Source organism: Aspergillus sclerotioniger, assembly GCF_003184525.1.
Source record: "Aspergillus sclerotioniger CBS 115572 chromosome Unknown BO94scaffold_29, whole genome shotgun sequence".
NCBI lineage: Eukaryota > Fungi > Ascomycota > Eurotiomycetes > Eurotiales > Aspergillaceae > Aspergillus > Aspergillus sclerotioniger.
The window spans coordinates 237,844-258,007 of record NW_020291019.1 but is presented as its reverse complement, the minus strand read 5'-3'; the positions used below and the strand labels follow the sequence as shown (position 1 = coordinate 258,007).

The window sequence follows — 20,164 nt, the reverse complement described above, 5'->3', positions numbered from 1 at the left end:
TTACTTCTGAGGCTGTTGCTGTTTCTGACTACAGTTCTTTAACTGGTGACCTGCTTTGTTACAGCTAAAGCACAAGCGGTCTCGTTTACGCTGTTCAAGTTCCTCCTTAGATACTTAAGTCTATTGAGTCTGATGCTGTGCTACATCCAGCTCCATGGGTTTCAGCCTATAAGGATCTTCGTATCCCAAGCTTCTAGGTTATGCCGACCTTCTGTTATTAGCTCGGTAATCTGGCTGGTTATTATATTAAGATATAGACCTACTAGTCTATTAATCTTCTTATTATTTTATATTGAAGTTATATAATTTATTATCAATCTTAACTGCTGCTTTAATCATCTTAATCAATGTATCTAGTCATTCTTGCTAAATGATCTTTTCTTAGATCTTTATCTTGAGTTCTTTTTTAAATTATGAGATATAGGTATTATCATTCTAGTCTAGATAATTAATAACTTACTGAAACTCTAAAATATATGTGGATACTGATCTAATCTGTTTAAATTACTATAATTTTTGCTTAGTGTTCTGTGCTGTATCAATGTCTCTGAATATCTGTTCAAGATATTGTTTAAATCTGGCATAACTAGTAAAAAGTTGTTTTATATTATTATTCTAATTACTTACTAACTTTTCTTGTCACTTGCGGATGTATGGTTCGAACTAATCAAATATTGCTCTAATCAGGTAAGTAGATATGAAAAAGATCTTGTCCTTCTTATTCTTGAGCTTTTCCTTGTTTATGTTGAGATATAGATCTAACTGGGTCAAGAAAGCCCTGAGCCTTGCTTGTTTACTGTCAAATAGCTCAGATAGTCAGACCTTAACAGATTTAACTGATAAGCGATCTTTGAGTAACTGGTTCTATTGTTTTAAGACAGTGATGCTTTCTTATAACTGACTAACCATATTTATTAATTCCTTGGTTGTCAGGCCCTGCTGTGGCGCACGCGATGTGTTCAATGTAGTTAATATGATGACTGGTTGTCACTGGGTAATACTCGTACTAACTGATACTCAATGTATCAAATCCTAGGATTGTTTCTCCCTGTTCCTGTTAGCTTAGCTCCCGTTCTAATACGTACCTGTGAACTGAATCAAGGTAATCAGGTTATTGACTATCTAAAGGTGACTTGATCTGAATAAGAGAAGAGAAGTAAGGCCAGATAGTGCCGCGCAGCTATCCGTAAGTAAGTGCGGATGAGTGTTGTCGCTAAGCTTTACTAAAACATATGATTACTTAAAGACAGTTAAATTGAGCATGAAGAACAGAACTAACTAAGTATATGAAGGAATGTCCTTATATATCCGTCCCTTGTATACCATTCCGTATACCATCAGGTCTATCATATACCCGTTTGGTAGTCATATACCATGATGGTATGTTGTATACCACATGCTTGTCTGTATACCATGGTCACGTGATCCGTGGCACCTGACGGTTCGGGTCAGGATCCTCCTTGATAAGAGCTCCCTTCCGTCCGGATGTGGCCTTCTGCCTGACATACCCGCCTTACTAGTTGTTCAGCTAGCAGGGGTCCGTAACATGGCTGACAAGATTCTTATGTTATAAGTTCATCTTTATAAGTTTTTATAAGGCTTCAGCCTTTATATATAATAGCATGATTCTTATTAAATATATGGCATTATTGATCATAAACAGATAATATTTAATCTTGCTATAGCCAGTCAGAATCATTACTTATATATCTGCATGCCAGAGTTCTGTGGGATCAGTGGTCTATGAGATAGGGTCTTGTAATATAAGATATTTAGCTTTAGCAAGCTAGCAGGCTTTGTAGTTGAAATTTTCATGATTTTGTAGTTATATGTTATAAGATTCTGTATGGCCAAATCTTTAATATAATAGTAGAGGATTGAGAGTAGGCACCGTTGCGGTGATTCTGTTTGGCTCAGTAAGTCTGATGAAGGTGATGTTCTTTGATATCTGTAGATAGCCTGCAGTTTGATCAGTATCTAGATCTTATAGAGTCAGGTCTTTAATAGTCCCGTAGAGATTGAAGTCAGTATAGAGGCGATCTGCTGAAAGGAGGCCATATTCCAAACTTGGTTGGTAGTATGCCTTGATCTTCAACGCTGTTGGTTTCCCGGTCGGGGATTCTAGGTAGACAGTAATATAGCTGGCTGATTTAGCCGTGGTGTTAGTCCCTTCTGAGGTGCTGTAGATGTAGTATTTATAAGATACAAGTTTATGGTATTCAGTCAAGGAATCGAGATCAGGGGTCAGGTGGTGGGAACTGCTTGTATCGTAGATCCAGGTGTTTGCTGGGTTGTCTCTAGCGGCCACTGCCATACTGCTAAAATCGATGATATCAGGATTCTGCATCTTATATACTGTGGTATTTATTTCGGGCCTTTTTAGTAGTTCTTTTGGCGGATTGTATGACCAGAGGCCTCTAGTAGGCTTCCAGTGTGGTAGTTAGAGGCTAGGATTCAAATAATAGCAGACTAGGGAATCGTGGCCACTTATATGGCAGTACGCGTATTTTCTATCAAGTCATTATGGTTGCTGATTTCTCATCTTTTCCACGTGGTCTTCGGGCGATATGCCTGGCCCAGGGAAGGTCTGTTTCTTCTAATAATCTGATTTGATGTTTCTAGATGCTGCGGATGCCTGTATGATCGGTGCAGAGGCAGCCAGGTGCTTTATATTAAGCTCATTTTCTATAGCTATGGCTTCATCACAGTATTTATAAAAGTCCGTGTTGGTCAGTGTATCTGGATTGGCTAGAGAAAGGGTTATTTATATGGGTGCAGTCCATGTTAGTAATTCTGTTTCTAAATTGCTCAGCAGTATGTAAGTTACTATAAAAGCAGATATCTTATATCTTATTCTCTGCACGGTAATAAAGATATTTATAAAGCTATTAATATACTATATAATTATTAAATAGTTATTTTGGTATTTGGAGATGAGTTTTATACAGATATTAATAATTTTAATTGATTCTTTATCTAAGATGATTTTATATATAGTTTTATAAGCATTATCTGCAAATTCTCTATCTTCTCTAGCTCTAATAAAATGTTTATTAATCTCTGATAATAGTTGCTTTAACAACCAAGCATAGATTATTGAGAATAGTCTATACCAGAGATTGTACGACGGATCGTCGATCTGTGGCCGGGGTAGATCCTTTTAAAAGAGTTAATATAGAGATAATAATTATAGACTTATTTCTATCTAGAAATATTATTATTCGAAGTTTTCATGACCTGTAAGGAGTTCTGTGACTCCTTGGAGTGATCCAGGCAGCTAGGATGGTAGGCTCTCTGCCTGTGTCCGCGGATCGGTGTTGATCACGGTGTTTAGAAAGTCTGAAGTATTGATACTACCCCCTGCGGCCAGCGCGGCCGAGGAAGTGCTTCGTGTTATAGGAGCCATCTTGATGTGTTTATTTGTTTGTTCGTTCATCCGAATGTAGCAGAAGCGTCAAAGTGGTGATATTATACGTGTAGGCGTGACCGTTGCCTCAGTGGAGGTCGGTAGACTGGCTTGTAGAAGCCCGGTAGGATGGTTCGCGTAGGCGTAACCGTTGCCTCGGTAGAGGTTAGTATAGGACAGAGGTCCTGGGAGTGCTTCGTATGAAGCAATTGGGCGATCCTTCTGGATGATATCGCTAGCCTAGGGGGTCCGGAGAGGGCTCATAACCTGTTGGAGTGGCTACTAAGGCGATTCAACCGTGTAGAATGAGATGGATGATGATCTAGCTAGGGGCCTCGTAGGCCATCTATAAGGACTAACTAGCGGTGTAGGGAGGAGTGTCACGTGACCCTACGTTGCCTACCGGCGTGGGAGCCCATCGGGGATCCCAACATATAATATACTACATGGTAAAAATAGAGGGAATATAATTTTCAAGTAAATATCTAAGATAATAGAAACCTAACTAGCCAGATCAATAATTAATAGCTACCGAATCAGGGCCACACCTGAAGATTCAAGTAACCATACTAGATTAAATAACTCAAGTACTAGTAGACTCTAGAGTGACTGGAAACTTCATGAACCCATGATTTATATAGTAACTTAGGATACTTAGAAGACAGAAAGCAGAATCTGAACCAATTACAGGACTGAACGGAGAGAATTTGAGAACTCTTGTATTGATAGTTAAGTTAGGGATCATATCTATAACTATAATAAGTTATCTTGAATACATAGATTTCGATGTGATACTACTAGGATAATATAATATTGTACTAAGGATTCCATGACTCAAGAATCATAACCCACAGATTAATTAAAAGACTGAGAGTCTCTAATTCACGAATTGTGATTGCCTAAGACGATATTAACAAGAACCAGATATGGGGTCTAGATCCGTACAGCCTGCTAAACAGTAAGAGACTGAAGTAAGGACTAAGCAATCTATAAAGAGGTTGAGAACACTATGAAAGCCTTACACGCTAGGTATCAGAGATAAATTAAAGAATAATAATATCTTAAGTATAGTCATACAAGTAATAGTAACAATCAAGTCATTGTAGAGAGATTGGCTCAAGAAATTATTAGAATAGGCACTAACAATAACAGAAGAGTACTGAGAGTACAGTATTAACAGCACTGACTCAGAAATCAGGATATAAGAGCAGGGACTAGAAGACTTATGGGAGCTTCTAGCTGTGACCAAGCATAAACCACATATCCCGCCACAGTATAAGAGATTCAAGGATTTATTTAATTAGCCAGAGCAGTCTGAATTACCTCAGCATGGAAAGCATGACCATATTATTCTTACTAAGAAAGAAAAGTCACTAATATACAGAAAGATTTATTTAATATCTGAAAAGGAATCGCAGGCACTATAGAAGTATATTAATAACTAATTAATAAAAGATAATGTAAGGCCTTCAAAATCGCCAGCAAGACATGGAGTCCTATTTATATTAAAGAAGGATAGCAGTTTATAGTTATATATAGATTATTAATTACTTAATATAATCATGATCAAGGATCAACACCCATTACCTTTAATCTTAGAAATCCAAGATAAAATATAAGAAATAAAATAGTTTACTAAACTTGATATTATAGATACATATTATCATATACACATTATGGAAGGTGAAGAATGGAAAACCGTATTTAAAATAAAGTATAGATACTTTAAGTATTTAATTATATTATTTAGACTTATCAATATACTAGCATCATTTCAGCAATATATTAATAAGATATTAGGAGAACACCTTGACAAATTTATAATCATTTATTTAGATAATATCTTAATCTTCTTAAAGATAGAAAAAGAATATGTTAAGTATATAAGACTTATTTTGTATAAACTACATCTATATTAGTTATAATATAAGCTGAAGAAATATAAATTCTATATATAGAAAACAGAGTTCCTGGAACACTGAATATCTACAGAGAGAGTCTATACCAAGTAAACTAAAGTATAAGTCATACAGGACTAGCCTTAACCCAAGAACCTGAAAGAACTACAGCAGTTTGTCAGATTAGTTAACTATTATTAATAATTTATAGACAGATATGCTATCCACATAACACCACTCTTCAAGCTTATTGTTACGGACCCCTGCTAGCTGAACGAACTAGTGAGGCGGACACGTCAGGCAGAAGGCCACACCCGGAAAAGAGCAAGGGCTCTTATCGAGTAAAGCCTCGATACGAGCAACCGAGGAACGGGAACGGTCACACGGCACGTGACTACAATAAGGATGTCACCGACACGCTATAGGATGTCAACAACATAATATGGCATGGCAGTGCCATATTGAAGGATAGGATATAAGGACACTCTTTCATATACTTAGCTAGTTCTGTTCTTCATGCTCAATAACATTATCTTTAAGTAATCATATATTTTGGTAAAAGCTTAGCAACAACACTCGTCCGTACTTACTTACGAATAGCTGTGTGGCATTATCTGGCCTTACTTCTCTTCTTCTATTCAGGACCAGTTTTCTTTGGATAGTTATTAACCTGACCTACCTTAATTCAGTTCACAGGTACATATCGGATAGAAGCTAAGCTAACAGGAACAGGGAGAAGCAATCCTAGGGTTTGATATATTAAGCACCAGTCAGTATAAGTATTATCTAGTAATAATTATTCATTATATTAACTACATTAAACTCATCACACGCCCTATAGCAGCAGGGCCTGACAATACAGAAACTGATGGATATGGTTGGTCAGTTATAAGAAAGCATCACAGTCTTAAAACAATAAAACCAGATACTTGAAGATTGCTTAGCAGTCAAATCTGTTAAGGTCTAACCACTTGAGCCATTCGACAGCAATTGAGCAAAGCTCAGGGCTTTCTTGACCCAGTTAGATCTGTACCTCAGCATAAACAAAGAGAAGCTTAAGAATAAGAAAGACAAGATCTTTTTTGTATCTACTTACTTAACTAAAATAGTATTCAATTAGTTTAAACTATATATCTATAATTAATAAAAGAAGTTAATAAGTAATCAGGATAATAACATGAAATAAATCTTTACTAGTTATACCAGATTCAAGCAGTGTCTTGAACAGATATTTAGAGATATTAATATAACATGGAATACTGAGTAAAAATTATAATGATTTAAGCAGACTAGATCAGTATTTAAGTATGCTTTAGAGTTTTTGCAAGTTACTAGTTACTTGGATTAGAATAATAATATCTATATCATATAATTTAAAGAAAGACTCAAGATAGAGATCTAAGAGAAACTTATCTAGTAAGAATAACTAAACATATTGTTAAAGATGATTGAAGCAGCAGTCAAGATTAATAACAAATTATATAAATACAATATAAAATAATAAGAGGGTCGATAGACCAGCGGGTCTATATCTTGATAAAACAGTTAATCAGGTTACTGAGTCAATAATGGAAGGTTGGTATAACCTAGAAGCTTGGGATACGAAGATCTTTATAGATTAAAACTAATGGAGCTAGATGCAGCACAGTATCAGACTTAATAGACTTGAGTGTCTAAGAAGGAACTTGAATGGTGTAAACGAGACTGCTTGTGCTTTAGCTGTAGCAAAGCAGGTCACTAGTTAAAGGACTGCAGTCAGAAACAGTAATAGTTTCAGAAGTAGTTGAGAGCTATGAACCAAGATCAAGGCAGAGAAGTCTATAATATTACTACTATTTAGCATGAAGTTTGGACGGAATCCATAACGTGGATAATAGATAATAAGAAGTTACATACTATTCAGCATGGTTAGCTGTTAGAGAACAGGATGTACCGTGATTAGTTAAGATAATAGACTACTATAGATAAGCCAATAGTATCACTAAGTTAATAAGAGGATTAATGATTATCTGTACCATTAGTTTGGACTATAAAGATTAATAATAACAGTTATAAGCCAGTTTCAAGGAATGACTATCCTAGTATAATTTAGAATGAATTTAAACTATTGGATAAAGAGTATAATATACTGCTTAAAGATCTTAAATCCAGTAAGAAAAGACTTAATAAGATATCTAATACTCCAGAAAAATCCCTATTAAAAATTAGTAAAATCTGTTTATTACAGTAAAACAAGGATAAGAAGAACCAGAAGAACGATTAAAAGAATATTATTTATTAGTTAGACCGTATTTTAAAGAAGATCTTGGAAAATCTAGCACAATTCTGTCCAGAGCTTAAGATAATCATGCAGCATTGCCCATATTGGGATTTAGAATATTGGAAATTATAGAATAAGACTTGAAAATAATATCTATAAAGATGCTCTTATTATCTAGAAGTTTGCTTGATATATGGACAAGATAATACAGATTATTATTATCAGTTATTAGAGATTAGCCAGAAGGTACACGTTACAGGGATGGAATCTTAGTATAATAAACTATGTCTGTATATTTATTTTAAAAGAAGTAAAGATTATTAAAGATATAATAAACTTCCTTGGCTCGTGTGCTATATAAATATATGTTCAGTATATTATAATTGGAAGTACATTGTTAACTACTAATCTAAGATATTGAAAGTAGTTAGGGCTAAGGTAAGTTACTGTCTATATTTAATCTTTAATTATGCATGTAAAGGGTACCAGAGATACTCTTATCATAGATTAATATATTGATTAGCATGTTTTAATAATTAGTGTATAATATACTACGCAGTAAAGATAGAAGGCTTGAAATTTTTAAGAAGATATTCACAGTAGTTAGAATCTAACTAGCTGGAACAGTAGTTAGCAGTCACAGAGTCAGGACTATATCTGAAGATCTAAGTAATTATATTAAATTGATTAGTTCAAGTACTGGTAGACTCTGGAGTAACTAGAAACTTTATGAACCTGCAATTTATATAATAGCTTGAGATGCTTAGACAATAGAAAGCAGAATCTGAACTGATTATAGGACTGAATGGAGAGAATTTGGAAACTCTTGTATTAATAATTAAGTTAGGAACTATACTTATGACTATAAAGAATTATTATAAATATATTAACTTTAACATGACATCTTTGGGACAGTATGATATTATGTTAAGGATTTTATGATTTAGGAATCATAATCCACAGATTAATTAAAAGACTAAGAGTCTTTAATTCATGAATTGTGATTATCTAAGATAATATTAACAAGGACTAGATATAAGATCTAGATCTGTACGGCCTGCTATACAGTAAGAAGCTAAAGCAAGAATTAAACAATTTATTAAGGAAAGGTTGAGATCACTATAAAAGCCTAACGCGCCAGGTATTAAAAGTAACTTAGAGAAAAATAGCATCTTAAGTATAGTTGTACAAGTAATAACAGTAACTAAGTTATTATAGAAAGATTAGTTTATAAAATTATCAGAATAGGTACTAATAATAATAGATAAGTACTGAAAGTATAGTATTAATAGCTTTGATACAGAGATCGAGATGACTATCTAGAAACTAAAAGATTCATGAAAACTTCTAGCTGTGATCAAGAGTAATACACAGATTTTACTACAGTATAAGAGATTCAAGGACTTGTTCAAGTAGTTAAAATAATCTAAATTATCTCAGTATAAAAAGCATGATCATACTATTCCTATAAAGAAAGAAAAGTTATTAATATGTAAAAAGATTTATCTGATATCTAAAAAAGAATCACAGGTACTATAAGAATATATTAATAATCAGCTGGCTAAAGATAATATCAGGTTTTTGAAATTACTAGCAGAATATGGAGTCTTATTTATATTAAAAAAGGATGATAGTTTATAGTTATGCGTGGATTATTAATTACTGAATATTATTATAATTAAGGATTGGTATCTGTTATCTTTAATTTCAGAAATTTAAGACAAGATACAAGAAATGAAGTAGTTCATCAAGCTTGATATTATGAATATATATTATTATATATGCATTACGGAAGGTGAAGAATAGAAAACCATGTTTAGAATAAAGTACAGATATTTTAAGTACTTGATTATACTATTTAAGCTTATTAATATACCAGTATTATTTCAGTGATATATTAATAAGATTCTGAGAGAATATCTTAATAAGTTTGTGATTACTTACTTAGATAATATATTAATCTTCTTGAAGACTGAAGAATATATTAGATATATAAGACTAATTTTGTATAAATTATATTTATATCAGTTATGATGTAAGCTGAAGAAGTATGAATTCTATATATAGAAAACAGAGTTTCTGGAACACTGGATATTTACAGAGAGAATCTATACTGAGTAAGCTAAAATATAAGTTATACGGGATGAACCTTAATCTAAGAGTCTGAAAGAACTACAGTAGTTTATCAGATTAATTAATTACTATTAATGATTTATAGACAGATACGCTATTTATATAATGCTATTCTTTGAGCTTATAAAGAAGTTAAAGAAATATTAGTGGAAAGAACCACAGCAGAGCATGTTTGAAAATATCAAGTAATGACTTATCATGTTATTAATACTTGTATAGCATGACCTAGAGAAAGAAATCACTATCAAGACTGATGTATCAGACTATACTGTTAGTATATGTATAATACAATCCAGAGAAGATGGAAAACTGAAACTGATTATATTTTATTTAAGGAAGTTGGTTTAAGCGGAACTCAACTACAACATTCATGACAAGGAATTGCTAGCTATAGTAATAATATTTAAATAATAGAGGGTCTATCTTAAAGAAGTAAAGCATATCATTATTATAAAGATAGATCATAAGAACTTGATCTACTTTATAATAATCAAAGAGTTGACTCGAAGACAGGCAAGATAGACTGAGATTCTGTTATAATATAACTTCAAAATCATATACTGTAAAGAAATAGAGAATAGATATGTAGATATACTGAACTACAGGCCAGATTATAAACTAGATAAAAAGATTATTAAACCGGCCATTCTGAAGCAGAATACGGATGGGTCGATCAGCTATAATAAAACTAATTGAGTAATAATATTAGAAATAGGTAGTAATCTGACTAGATAATTGACTGATAGTATAAAAAATAATATAACATTCCAAAAGATGAGTAAAGATTTACTGGACAAGATTATTATTAATAAAAATAGACTAGCCTACTTTCATGGGTTAATCTTTATACTAACTGTAATAAGAATAGAGATTGTGGCTAGGCATTATGATAGACTACTCAAGGATCACTTAGAAATAGAAAAGATAACTGAATTAATTACAAGGAATTATTACATTCTGAATCTCAGATAAAAAGTACATGATTATATTAAATAATACAAGACTTATATTAGAGATAAGTCTATAAGATACTAATCCTACAGATAAATACAAGTACAGAAGGCGCCACAGCAGCCATAGAAATAGATAATAATTGACTTTATTAGTTCATTATCTGAATTAGAAGGATTTAATATAATTACAGTCATCACTGATCGCCTCACCAAATATATCTATCTAATATTAAGTAAGGCAACCATGTTAGTAATACAGATAATAGAACTATTTCTTGGACATATTGTCGCATACTATGGAATATTAAAGTATATTATATCAGATTAAGATAAGTTATTTACTTTGAAGTTCTGAAGATCACTTACAGATCTTATAGAAATTAAAGAATAAATAATAACAGCTTATTATCTACAGATGAATAGGTAAACAGAAAGGATTAACCAGATAATTAAACAATATCTGAGACACTACGTGAATTACCAGCAGAATAATTAAATAAATCTATTATTAATAATATAGTTCTTATATAATAATGCCAGTCATGTAATTATTAGAGTCTTACTATTTTACATTAATTACAGTTACCACCTGAGGTTTCTGGAAACATTATTAAAGAAATAATAAGTTACTGACATAGCTGAGGATATTGTTGTGTTTATGGGAAACATGTATATTCAGTTATTCTGAGACATTGAGTTCATGAACTTGTATAGTAAAATATATTATAATCACAAATATAAGAAGAAACCTAACTTAAAAAGAGGGAAGAAAGTATTCCTACTCCGCAGAAACATTAAGATGAAATGATTAAGTTAGAAGCTTGATTATCACAAGCTAGGATTATTTGTTATTAAAGATAAGAAAGGACTAGTTAACTATAAGTTGAGATTGCTAAAATTAATGAACAGAATTTATTCAGTATTTCATATCTCATTATTGGAACCTGTACTAAAGAATATTAGAATTGCAGAAAATATAGAGATTGACAATAACACAGAGTAAGAATATAAAGTTAAAAAGATCCTAGACTATAGAAAGATTAGTGGCAAATCATAATATTTAATAAAATAGAAAGAATATGATATTTCAGAAAACACGTGAAAATTTATTGAGAATTTGATAGGCTGTTACTAGCTTGTAGAACAATACCACCAGTAGACAAGTTAAAACTTGTCCAGAAGAAAGAAGAGCTAACCAGTTAAGATAAATTAAGATTGAGCTTGAATACAGCAGCTAGCTTAACATCATCTATAACAGTACTAGTCTCAGCCTCGGATATTATAGTCTTTTAATCATGCAGTTTCTCTTGCGCTTTATATTCTCTTTACTCTTACTTCTTAAGCTTCTCCAGCTCCTTGATTTTCTTTATGTCACGAGCTATGAAATCGCCAGCTTGCTTTTATAATAACTGTTTTAATTTTTACAATCAAAGAAGTTTTACTAGAATGACTTCTTTCTTCTCTTCAATGGAATTTTGAGCCTTGACTAAATATTTCTACTCAGTGTTAAAAAAAGAAGGATCAGGCATTTCGCAATAAACACTGTTTTTTCTAACATATTTATTACAGTAATCAGAATTTTTGGATTTAATACATACTTTGTGAAGGCAGATACAGCGCTTACAAGGAAAAATTGCCAGAAAATCCTTATTCTTGATTTGCCGATAGAGGCTCTTCTTACAAATAAAAGAACTAGATAATATAGTTAATAACCTGACTGAATTTGGGAAAAACAATACTAAGCACTCATCTCAAGAGGAAAGCACTGCAGCTTTATATTCCTTGAGAATAAGAAATCTTGAAGGAGGAGGAGTGATGTTACAGACCCCTGCTAGCTGAACGAACTAATAAGGCAGACACATCAGATAGAAGACCACACCCGGAAAAGAGCAAGGACTCTTATTGAGTAAAGCCTCAATACGAGCAACCGAGGAATAGGAATGGTCACACGGCATGTGACTACAATAGGAATGTCACTGACATGCTATAAAATGTCAGTACTACGCCGGGGATGTCACCAACACGCTATAGAATATCAACAACATAATATGACATGGCAGCGCCATATCAAAGAATAGGATATAAGGACACTCTTTCATGTACTTAGCTAGTTCTGTTCTTCGTGCTTAATAACACTGTCTTTAAGTAACCATATATTTTGGTAAAAGCTTAGTGACAATACTCATCCGTACTTACTTACGGATAGCTGCGCGGTACTATCTGGCCTTACTTCTCTTCTTCTGTTCAGGACCAGTTTTCTTTAGATAGTCATCAACCTGACCTACCTTGATTCAGTTCACAGGTACGTATCGGATAGAAGCTAAGCTAACAGGAACAGGGAGAAGCGATCCTAGGGTTTGACACTTATAAAGAAGTTAAAGAAGTACAGGTAGAAAGAACCGCAGCAGCACATGTTTAAGGATATTAAGGACTGACTTACCACATTACTAGTACTTGTACAGCATGATCCAGAGAAAGAAACCACTATTAAAATTAATATATTAAATTATATTATTAATATGCGCATGACATAACCAGGAGAAGATGAAAAATCTAGATTAATTATATTTTATTTGAGAAAGTTAGTTCAGATAGAACTTAACTACAACATCCATAATAAAGAATTACTGGCTATTATAATAGTATTTAAGCAGTAGAGGGTCTATCTTAAAGAAATAAAACATACTATTATCATAAAAACAGACTATAAAAACTTAACCTACTTTACAATAACCAAAGAATTGACCAGAAAACAAGCAAGATAGGCTGAAGTTCTATAACAGTATGATTTTTATATTAATATACTATAAGAAAACAGAAAATAGATATACAGATGCACTGAGTCATAGACCAGACTATAGAATAAAAGAAAAGAATATTAAACTGATCATTCTGAAGCAAAACACGGATAGATTAATCCGCTACAATAAAGCTAATCTAGCAGCAATATTAAAAATAGGCAGTAATCTAATCAAATAATTAACTAATATTATTAAAAAAGATAAGATATTTTAGAAAATAAGCAGAGACTTACTAGATAAGATCATTATTAATAAAGATAGATTAGCCCACTTTCACAGATTAATCTTTGTACCAATCGCTATAAGAACAAAGATTATGGCTAAACATATAAACTACTCAAGGATTATTTAGAAATTGAAAAGAGTACGGAACTAATCACCAGAAATTACTATATTCTGAACCTCAGACAAAAAGTACATGATTATGTTAAACAATGTAAGACATGAATTAGAGATAAGTCTGTAAGATACTAACCTTATAAATAAATACAAGTACAGAAGACACCACAACAACTATAAAAATAGATAATAATTAACTTTATTAGTTTACTACCTGAATCACAGAGATATAATATTATTACAGTCATCACTAATTATCTTATTAAATATATCTATCTTATACTGAGTAGGATGATAATAACAGTAATATAGATGATAGAACTATTTCTAGAAAATATTATTATAAATTATAATATACTAAAGTATATCATGTCAGATCAAGACAAGTTATTTATCTTAAAGTCCTGAAGATTACTTACAGATCTTATAGAAATTAAAGAATGAATGATAACAGCTTACCATCTATAGACAAATAGATAAACAGAAAGAGTTAACTAGATAGTCAAGCAATATCTGAGACATTATATTAATTATTAATAAGATAATTAGATAAATCTGTTACCAATAGTACAATTTTCCTATAATAACACTAATTACTCAATAATCAGTGTCTTATTATTTTATACTAATTACGGTTATCACCCCAGATTTCTAAAAGCGCTATTAGAAAAGTAACTAATTATTAATATAGCTAAAGATATTATTATATTTATAGAAAACACATATACTCAGTTATTCTGAGATATCAAGTTCATGAACTTGCAAAGCAAGATTTACTACAATCATCAATACAGGAGACAACCTGATCTTAAAAAAGCAGAGAAAGTGTTCCTACTCTGGAAACACATCAAGATGAAATGACTAAGCTAGAAGCTCAACTATTATAAACTAGGACTATTTATTATCAAAGAAAAGAAAAAGCTAGTTAATTATAAGTTAAGGCTACCGAAATCAATGAGTAAAATTCATCCAGTATTTTATATCTCATTACTGGAACCCACACCAAAGAACGCTAGAATCGCAGAGAACGTGGAGATTGATAATAACACTGAATAAGAATACAGAGTTAAAAGGATCCTGGACCACAAGAAGATCAGTAATAAATCATATTACTTAATAAAATAAGAAGAATATGATATCTCAAATAATACATGGAAATCTATCAAGAATTTGACAGGCTGTTATTAGCTTGTGAAGCAGTACCACTAACAGATAGGTCGAAGTTCGCCCAGAAAGAAGGGGAACCAACCAACCAAGTCAGACTAGGGTTGTCTGACACAGCGGCAAGTTGAGCAACATCGTGCTTGTCAGCCAGGCGCTCCAGCTCCCGGAGATCCTCAGCACCTGGAGAATCCTCTTTATCTAACTGCTCCAACATATTCGAGTCGTGATCTAACATCCACTCACCATGATCCCTTAAGAACTGTTGTTGCTTAAACAGGCGGGCCATCTTGGCAGAAATACAAGCCTGTTCAGCTAGGGCTTCAGCAAGTTCGTTTTATATCTCTGATTAATTTTATTTTAACTTATTCTACTTTCTATCGCTATAAAATTGTTTTTCACATTTCCGACCATAATGAGTATAAGTAGCATAATTTCGACTTTTTGAATCCATGATATAAGAAATGTCTTTCAGAAAGTAATGTTTACAGAAACTCTCAACGATACAACCACTCTTATAAATCTCATTAGACTGGCGAATACGCTCCTTCACCCAGTCACGATTAATATGATAACGAGACATGTTAGCCCATTCTGGAAAAAAGAGAACTAAGGAACCCAGTCAAAAACACAAGAGGGACACGCACCTTTATGTTCCTTAAGAACAAGAAACCTTAAAGAAGGGGGAGTGATGTTACAGACCCCTGCTAGCCAGATTACTAGCGAAGCGGACTCGTCAGGTAGAAAGTATCAGCAAGGCAGGTCTCGGACAGCCAGCAACTCTTATCGAGTAAAATCCCGGTTTGAGTGACACCAGGAGCGGCCTTACGTCACGTAATTGTCTATCATTGAATCTATTATTAAAGGTATACGCAGGGTATACGGAGATCCTGGATCATGATTAGATCAACCATTGATCAACCCCAGACAGTATATGATATGGTATACGGAGGATAGGATATTTAAGAACACTCTTTCATGTACTTAGCTAGTTCTGTTCTTTGTGCTTAATTCAGATTTACAAAATCATCTTTAAGTAACCATATGTTTAGAAAGCTTAGTAACAACACTCATCCACACTTACTTATGGATAGCTGCACGGCACTATTCAGCCTTACTTCTCTTTCTTGATTCAAGACCAGTTGTCCTTAGATAGTCATCAGTCTGACATTACCTTGATTCAGTTCAACGGTACGTATACCAGTGAAGCTAAGCTAACAGGAACAGGGAAGCGATCCTAGGGTTTGACAGGGAACAGACACACAATGAAAAAAGGATTAATAATAATAGAAAGTAATCCACCCCAACATCCGCTGCTTTATAATGCCTCAATGTTCACTTATATGGGACGTAGCTAATAGACATGCCATCGGCATCCAACACTGTGCTCCTCCCACATATTGAAAGGATTAGACCGGCGGCTGCTAGAGAAGCAAATGCTGGAGACCCTAGTACGGGTGGCAACCACTGGAGCCAAAAACTATATAGAGAAAGCACACGGGGGAGAGGCTATAGATCGGAGCCATCTCCAATGAGACTGGTACCCCTGGGAGTGGAGCCCGCTTCAAAGTATCCACAAGCTGGCCACCCGAAGGCAGGGACTGGCCAACCTGGCGAATCTGGAATACATCCAGCCGTACAATGCAAGCAGTGAATAACTATAGTACAAGTTTCTCTGCTAGCAGTACACGCACAATACTAATAAAATGCTTATCATTATAGCTTCTAGTAGTGTTTCTAGAAATATAAGACAGATAATGTCATATATAATGCCTCCTTGAAGTATAGGCTTATATAATAGTCTTTCAAAAATGACTTAGTCTCTCAGCCCTATATACTATTACTTAACTTCGGTAATATCTTATAAGACCTTATACTTATCTCTATCTCATACTCTTACTTTACTAATTCTAGCTTACTAAATTTGTAAATGATGATCAGAGTTATAGATACTACTATTAAGAGGTTAGTTATAATCACAGTCATCATTGCTATAATTAACCAATCACCGCCCTGGACTATGTATATATTAATTAATATACTTACCAACCCTGCCATAGGATTTAAGAATATTAATCTAGTAATTATAAGTCTTTAGCCTTATTAATTATATTTAATACTTATATAAATAATTTATTAACCAGCCAGATATAATTATTTCTTCTCTCCCAAGAGAGCCACATCATGAGAGTAACACCTAGTACAAGACAAGAACAGGATATTTCAAGAAGTAGTAGATTCCTAATAGCCTTAATAATAGATTCTTTAATACTATCCTTTATAACATCATTATCTAAAGTTTTTATTTTCTCTTGGAGGAAGGTAAATGTTCCAGAAATCACTAGATATCCAGCTAGTAAAATTTAATAACCAGTACCTGCGAGGATGTTATAAAACCATAAAATATAGTCTAATTTAAGAAACACCTGCATATATTAAGTCTCAATAGCCTGGCATAAACTAACTTGATAGAGACCAGATTCCTGATTAACTACAGACCCCTGCTAGCTGAACGACTAGTAAGGCGGACTCGCCAGGCAGAAAGCACCGATAAGGGCAGCGCTCGGGTAAGACCGAACTGTTATTGGGAATTACCACCATGATGCCTGGAACGGTTATACATTATATAACCATAATAAGCATGTTACTAACAAGCTATAACATGTCAACGCTACGATCAGGACATGATAATAACATAAGATAACATACCAGCGGTATAACATATCATAACAACGATATTAGAAGAATAGATATATAAGGACACTCTTTTATATACTTAGCTAGTTCTATTCTTCATGCTCAATCCAATCCTTTAACACCGTCTTTAAGTGACCATATGTTTGGAAAGCTTAGTAATAATACTCGTCCATACTCATTTATAAATAGCTGCACGGCACTATTCAGCCTTACTTCTCTTCTCTTGTTCAAGACCAGTTGCCCTTAGATAGTCATCAGCCTGACACTACCTCGACTCAGTTCGACGGTACGTATACCAGTGAAGCTAAGCTAACAGGAACAGGGAAGCGATCCTAAGGTTTGACAAACTCACTGTTATTTTTCTATATAATACAATCTCTATAAACTGATTCTTGGTATTTGCAGGTAAATCTTGGATTATTAATGTCTCTACTAAGTAGAGACACTATAATTTCTCAGAGCTTATTATAAACTATATTCTACTTAATTTTACCATATCTTTTTAGCCTTACATTCAATTTAAAAAATTAGATAATACAACAGAAGAACTTTCTTTCTTCATGTAGATATAAGTAATGATCTGATTAAATAATCCTAGTTAAGGATTTTATAGTTTCTTATTTTATTATATTTGTATTTTTCAAACATACAGTTCTTAACTATGGCAGCAATCATATTCAGTATTATATTTATAACCAGAACTAATGCTGATACGGGGAATAGTACTCTTGTAAGTCATCTGTGTACCAGACTCCTTATTTTCAAATTCCGTGATTCAGTTTTCGCTTGCTTACATTTGCTGGTATACAGAATATGTACAGACCAATACAGCTTGAAGCCTGGACTAAACCCAATTACCAGAGTAATACGGCTTTCACGAACTTTACCGATTCTGTTTATGGATGAAATCTATCAAATGGTTTAATATCTTGCAGTTTCAAACTCTCACGCGTTCTTTGTAGAAAAGAACAACTCAATATCTCTGTAACTTGTAGCTTTGATACTTGGTATACAAACAAAAACCAACTCTCTAGAAACGATTCTTCATGCAAAATATTTATTTAAACATACTATACTATTAATGAAAGTGTAGAATGCCATAATACGCCTAAATTCACATATTATCGGCTTTGGACAAATTCTGGTCTTCCATAACCTCACCAAACAAAAGAAAGTGGTTTGGTAGTGAATTTCTGCCTGGTTTATAGATGAGGATTATATAGCATATATAAGCCACTGTATGGTCTTTGCGATCTTACAAATCACCTAAATCATATCAACAACCAACCAGACTTTCATTATCTTAAACTACAATTCTTGACAAAATCACTCGATACTTTTCTACATTCATCATCGGGATGTGTAAGAACGTGCTCCACTGGAGCTATTTAAACTTCTTTATACTGAAAGCTCGCGAATGTCTAATATACAAGAGTAGCTTTATAGAAATGTATCTAGCATTACTTGTACCTTCAAGCCAAGTTAAGCCACATTCTAATACTCCATTCAAGAGGAGATTACGCCCCAAGATCATGAACTTCTTCTTCACGGTGGCACATCCTCCAACATCGAACGGCTTCCCTCTCGTCTTCAACAATCTAAGAAACCACCGCGGAGTATGAGGAAACAAGTTGAAGACCTAACATATGAGGTTAGCTACTTGAAGGCCGAGCTGGCATGGCACACAGAGACAAAGGGTGCCTTGCTCCATTTCCAGGAGCAAGTTTACCAAACATTTCATCAGCTGCAAGATGCTCTTATCCAGGTCAACATTCGTCTACAAAATGCTGAGCATTGATATCTTGGGCTATGGGGGCTTGACCCCCGCGATAATGAAAATGAAGGAATGATTTAGATAGAAATCCTGTTACTTTATCACTATCGCTCCTACTGTAGAGATATTTGTCTAGTGTCCTGCTTTAGCTTAGCCAATGAATTATCTAGGTATAAGATCGTATTCCTTTTGCTGTAGGGTGCAGGGCCATGCTGACAGTCACCTCCATTATTTTCCGCACCTGCCTGACCTCCGTGTATGTCATTTAGCTAGAAATCATTATCCATCGTCCCTCAGGGTGACAGGTATGTTCACGGACTTCCAGCTCGAATCCCTTGTCGAAGGTTGGTATTTCTAGGACTAAAATAATTCCAGTTAGTATATCCTATGACCTAGCTATTATGTAGACTCACGTACGATCCTTGCGGGACATTCCAGGATGTCACGAACATGATAATGTTTGTAGGACATCGGTCATAACATTGGATGGTTATCTCAACTTCCGTTGGAACCGGATTTCTGCGGAACAACTTTATGCGGATTTTATAGCAAAGCCGTCTTGTTGTGGTCCATACGCTAGCAATATCCATTGCTACGATGCAATATGGTTGATCCCTGTGCTGTCGACTTCTCGTAAACCCAGATAATCTCTATTCTTGCAGCCGTAACGCTTCGCAAAGTCATCCTTTGTGATTCATTATGTGTCTATGATGCAAAATACCTATATATAATATACACCTCG

The 20,164-nt window shown here is 33.7% G+C and overlaps 2 protein-coding genes across 2 annotated transcripts; both read right to left on the bottom strand.

Moving 5' to 3' along the window:
* Positions 1–1,906: 1,906 nt before the first annotated feature.
* BO94DRAFT_605679 (uncharacterized protein) lies at positions 1,907–2,314 on the bottom strand (the record flags this gene model as incomplete). The annotated part of the gene is made up of 1 exon (XM_025616502.1): positions 1,907–2,314. One exon carries the CDS (start codon positions 2,312–2,314, stop codon positions 1,985–1,987), a length of 330 nt encoding a protein of 109 aa, XP_025463914.1. The 3' UTR covers positions 1,907–1,984.
* Positions 2,315–16,781: 14,467 nt separating this feature from the next.
* On the bottom strand, positions 16,782–17,383 carry BO94DRAFT_559570 (uncharacterized protein; the record flags this gene model as incomplete). Its single annotated transcript, XM_025614077.1, has 4 exons — positions 16,782–16,846; positions 16,871–16,964; positions 17,093–17,304; positions 17,329–17,383. The coding sequence occupies 4 exons, from the start codon at positions 17,381–17,383 to the stop codon at positions 16,782–16,784; spliced, it is 426 nt and encodes a 141-aa protein (XP_025463913.1).
* Between the last annotated feature and the right edge of the window lie 2,781 nt (positions 17,384–20,164).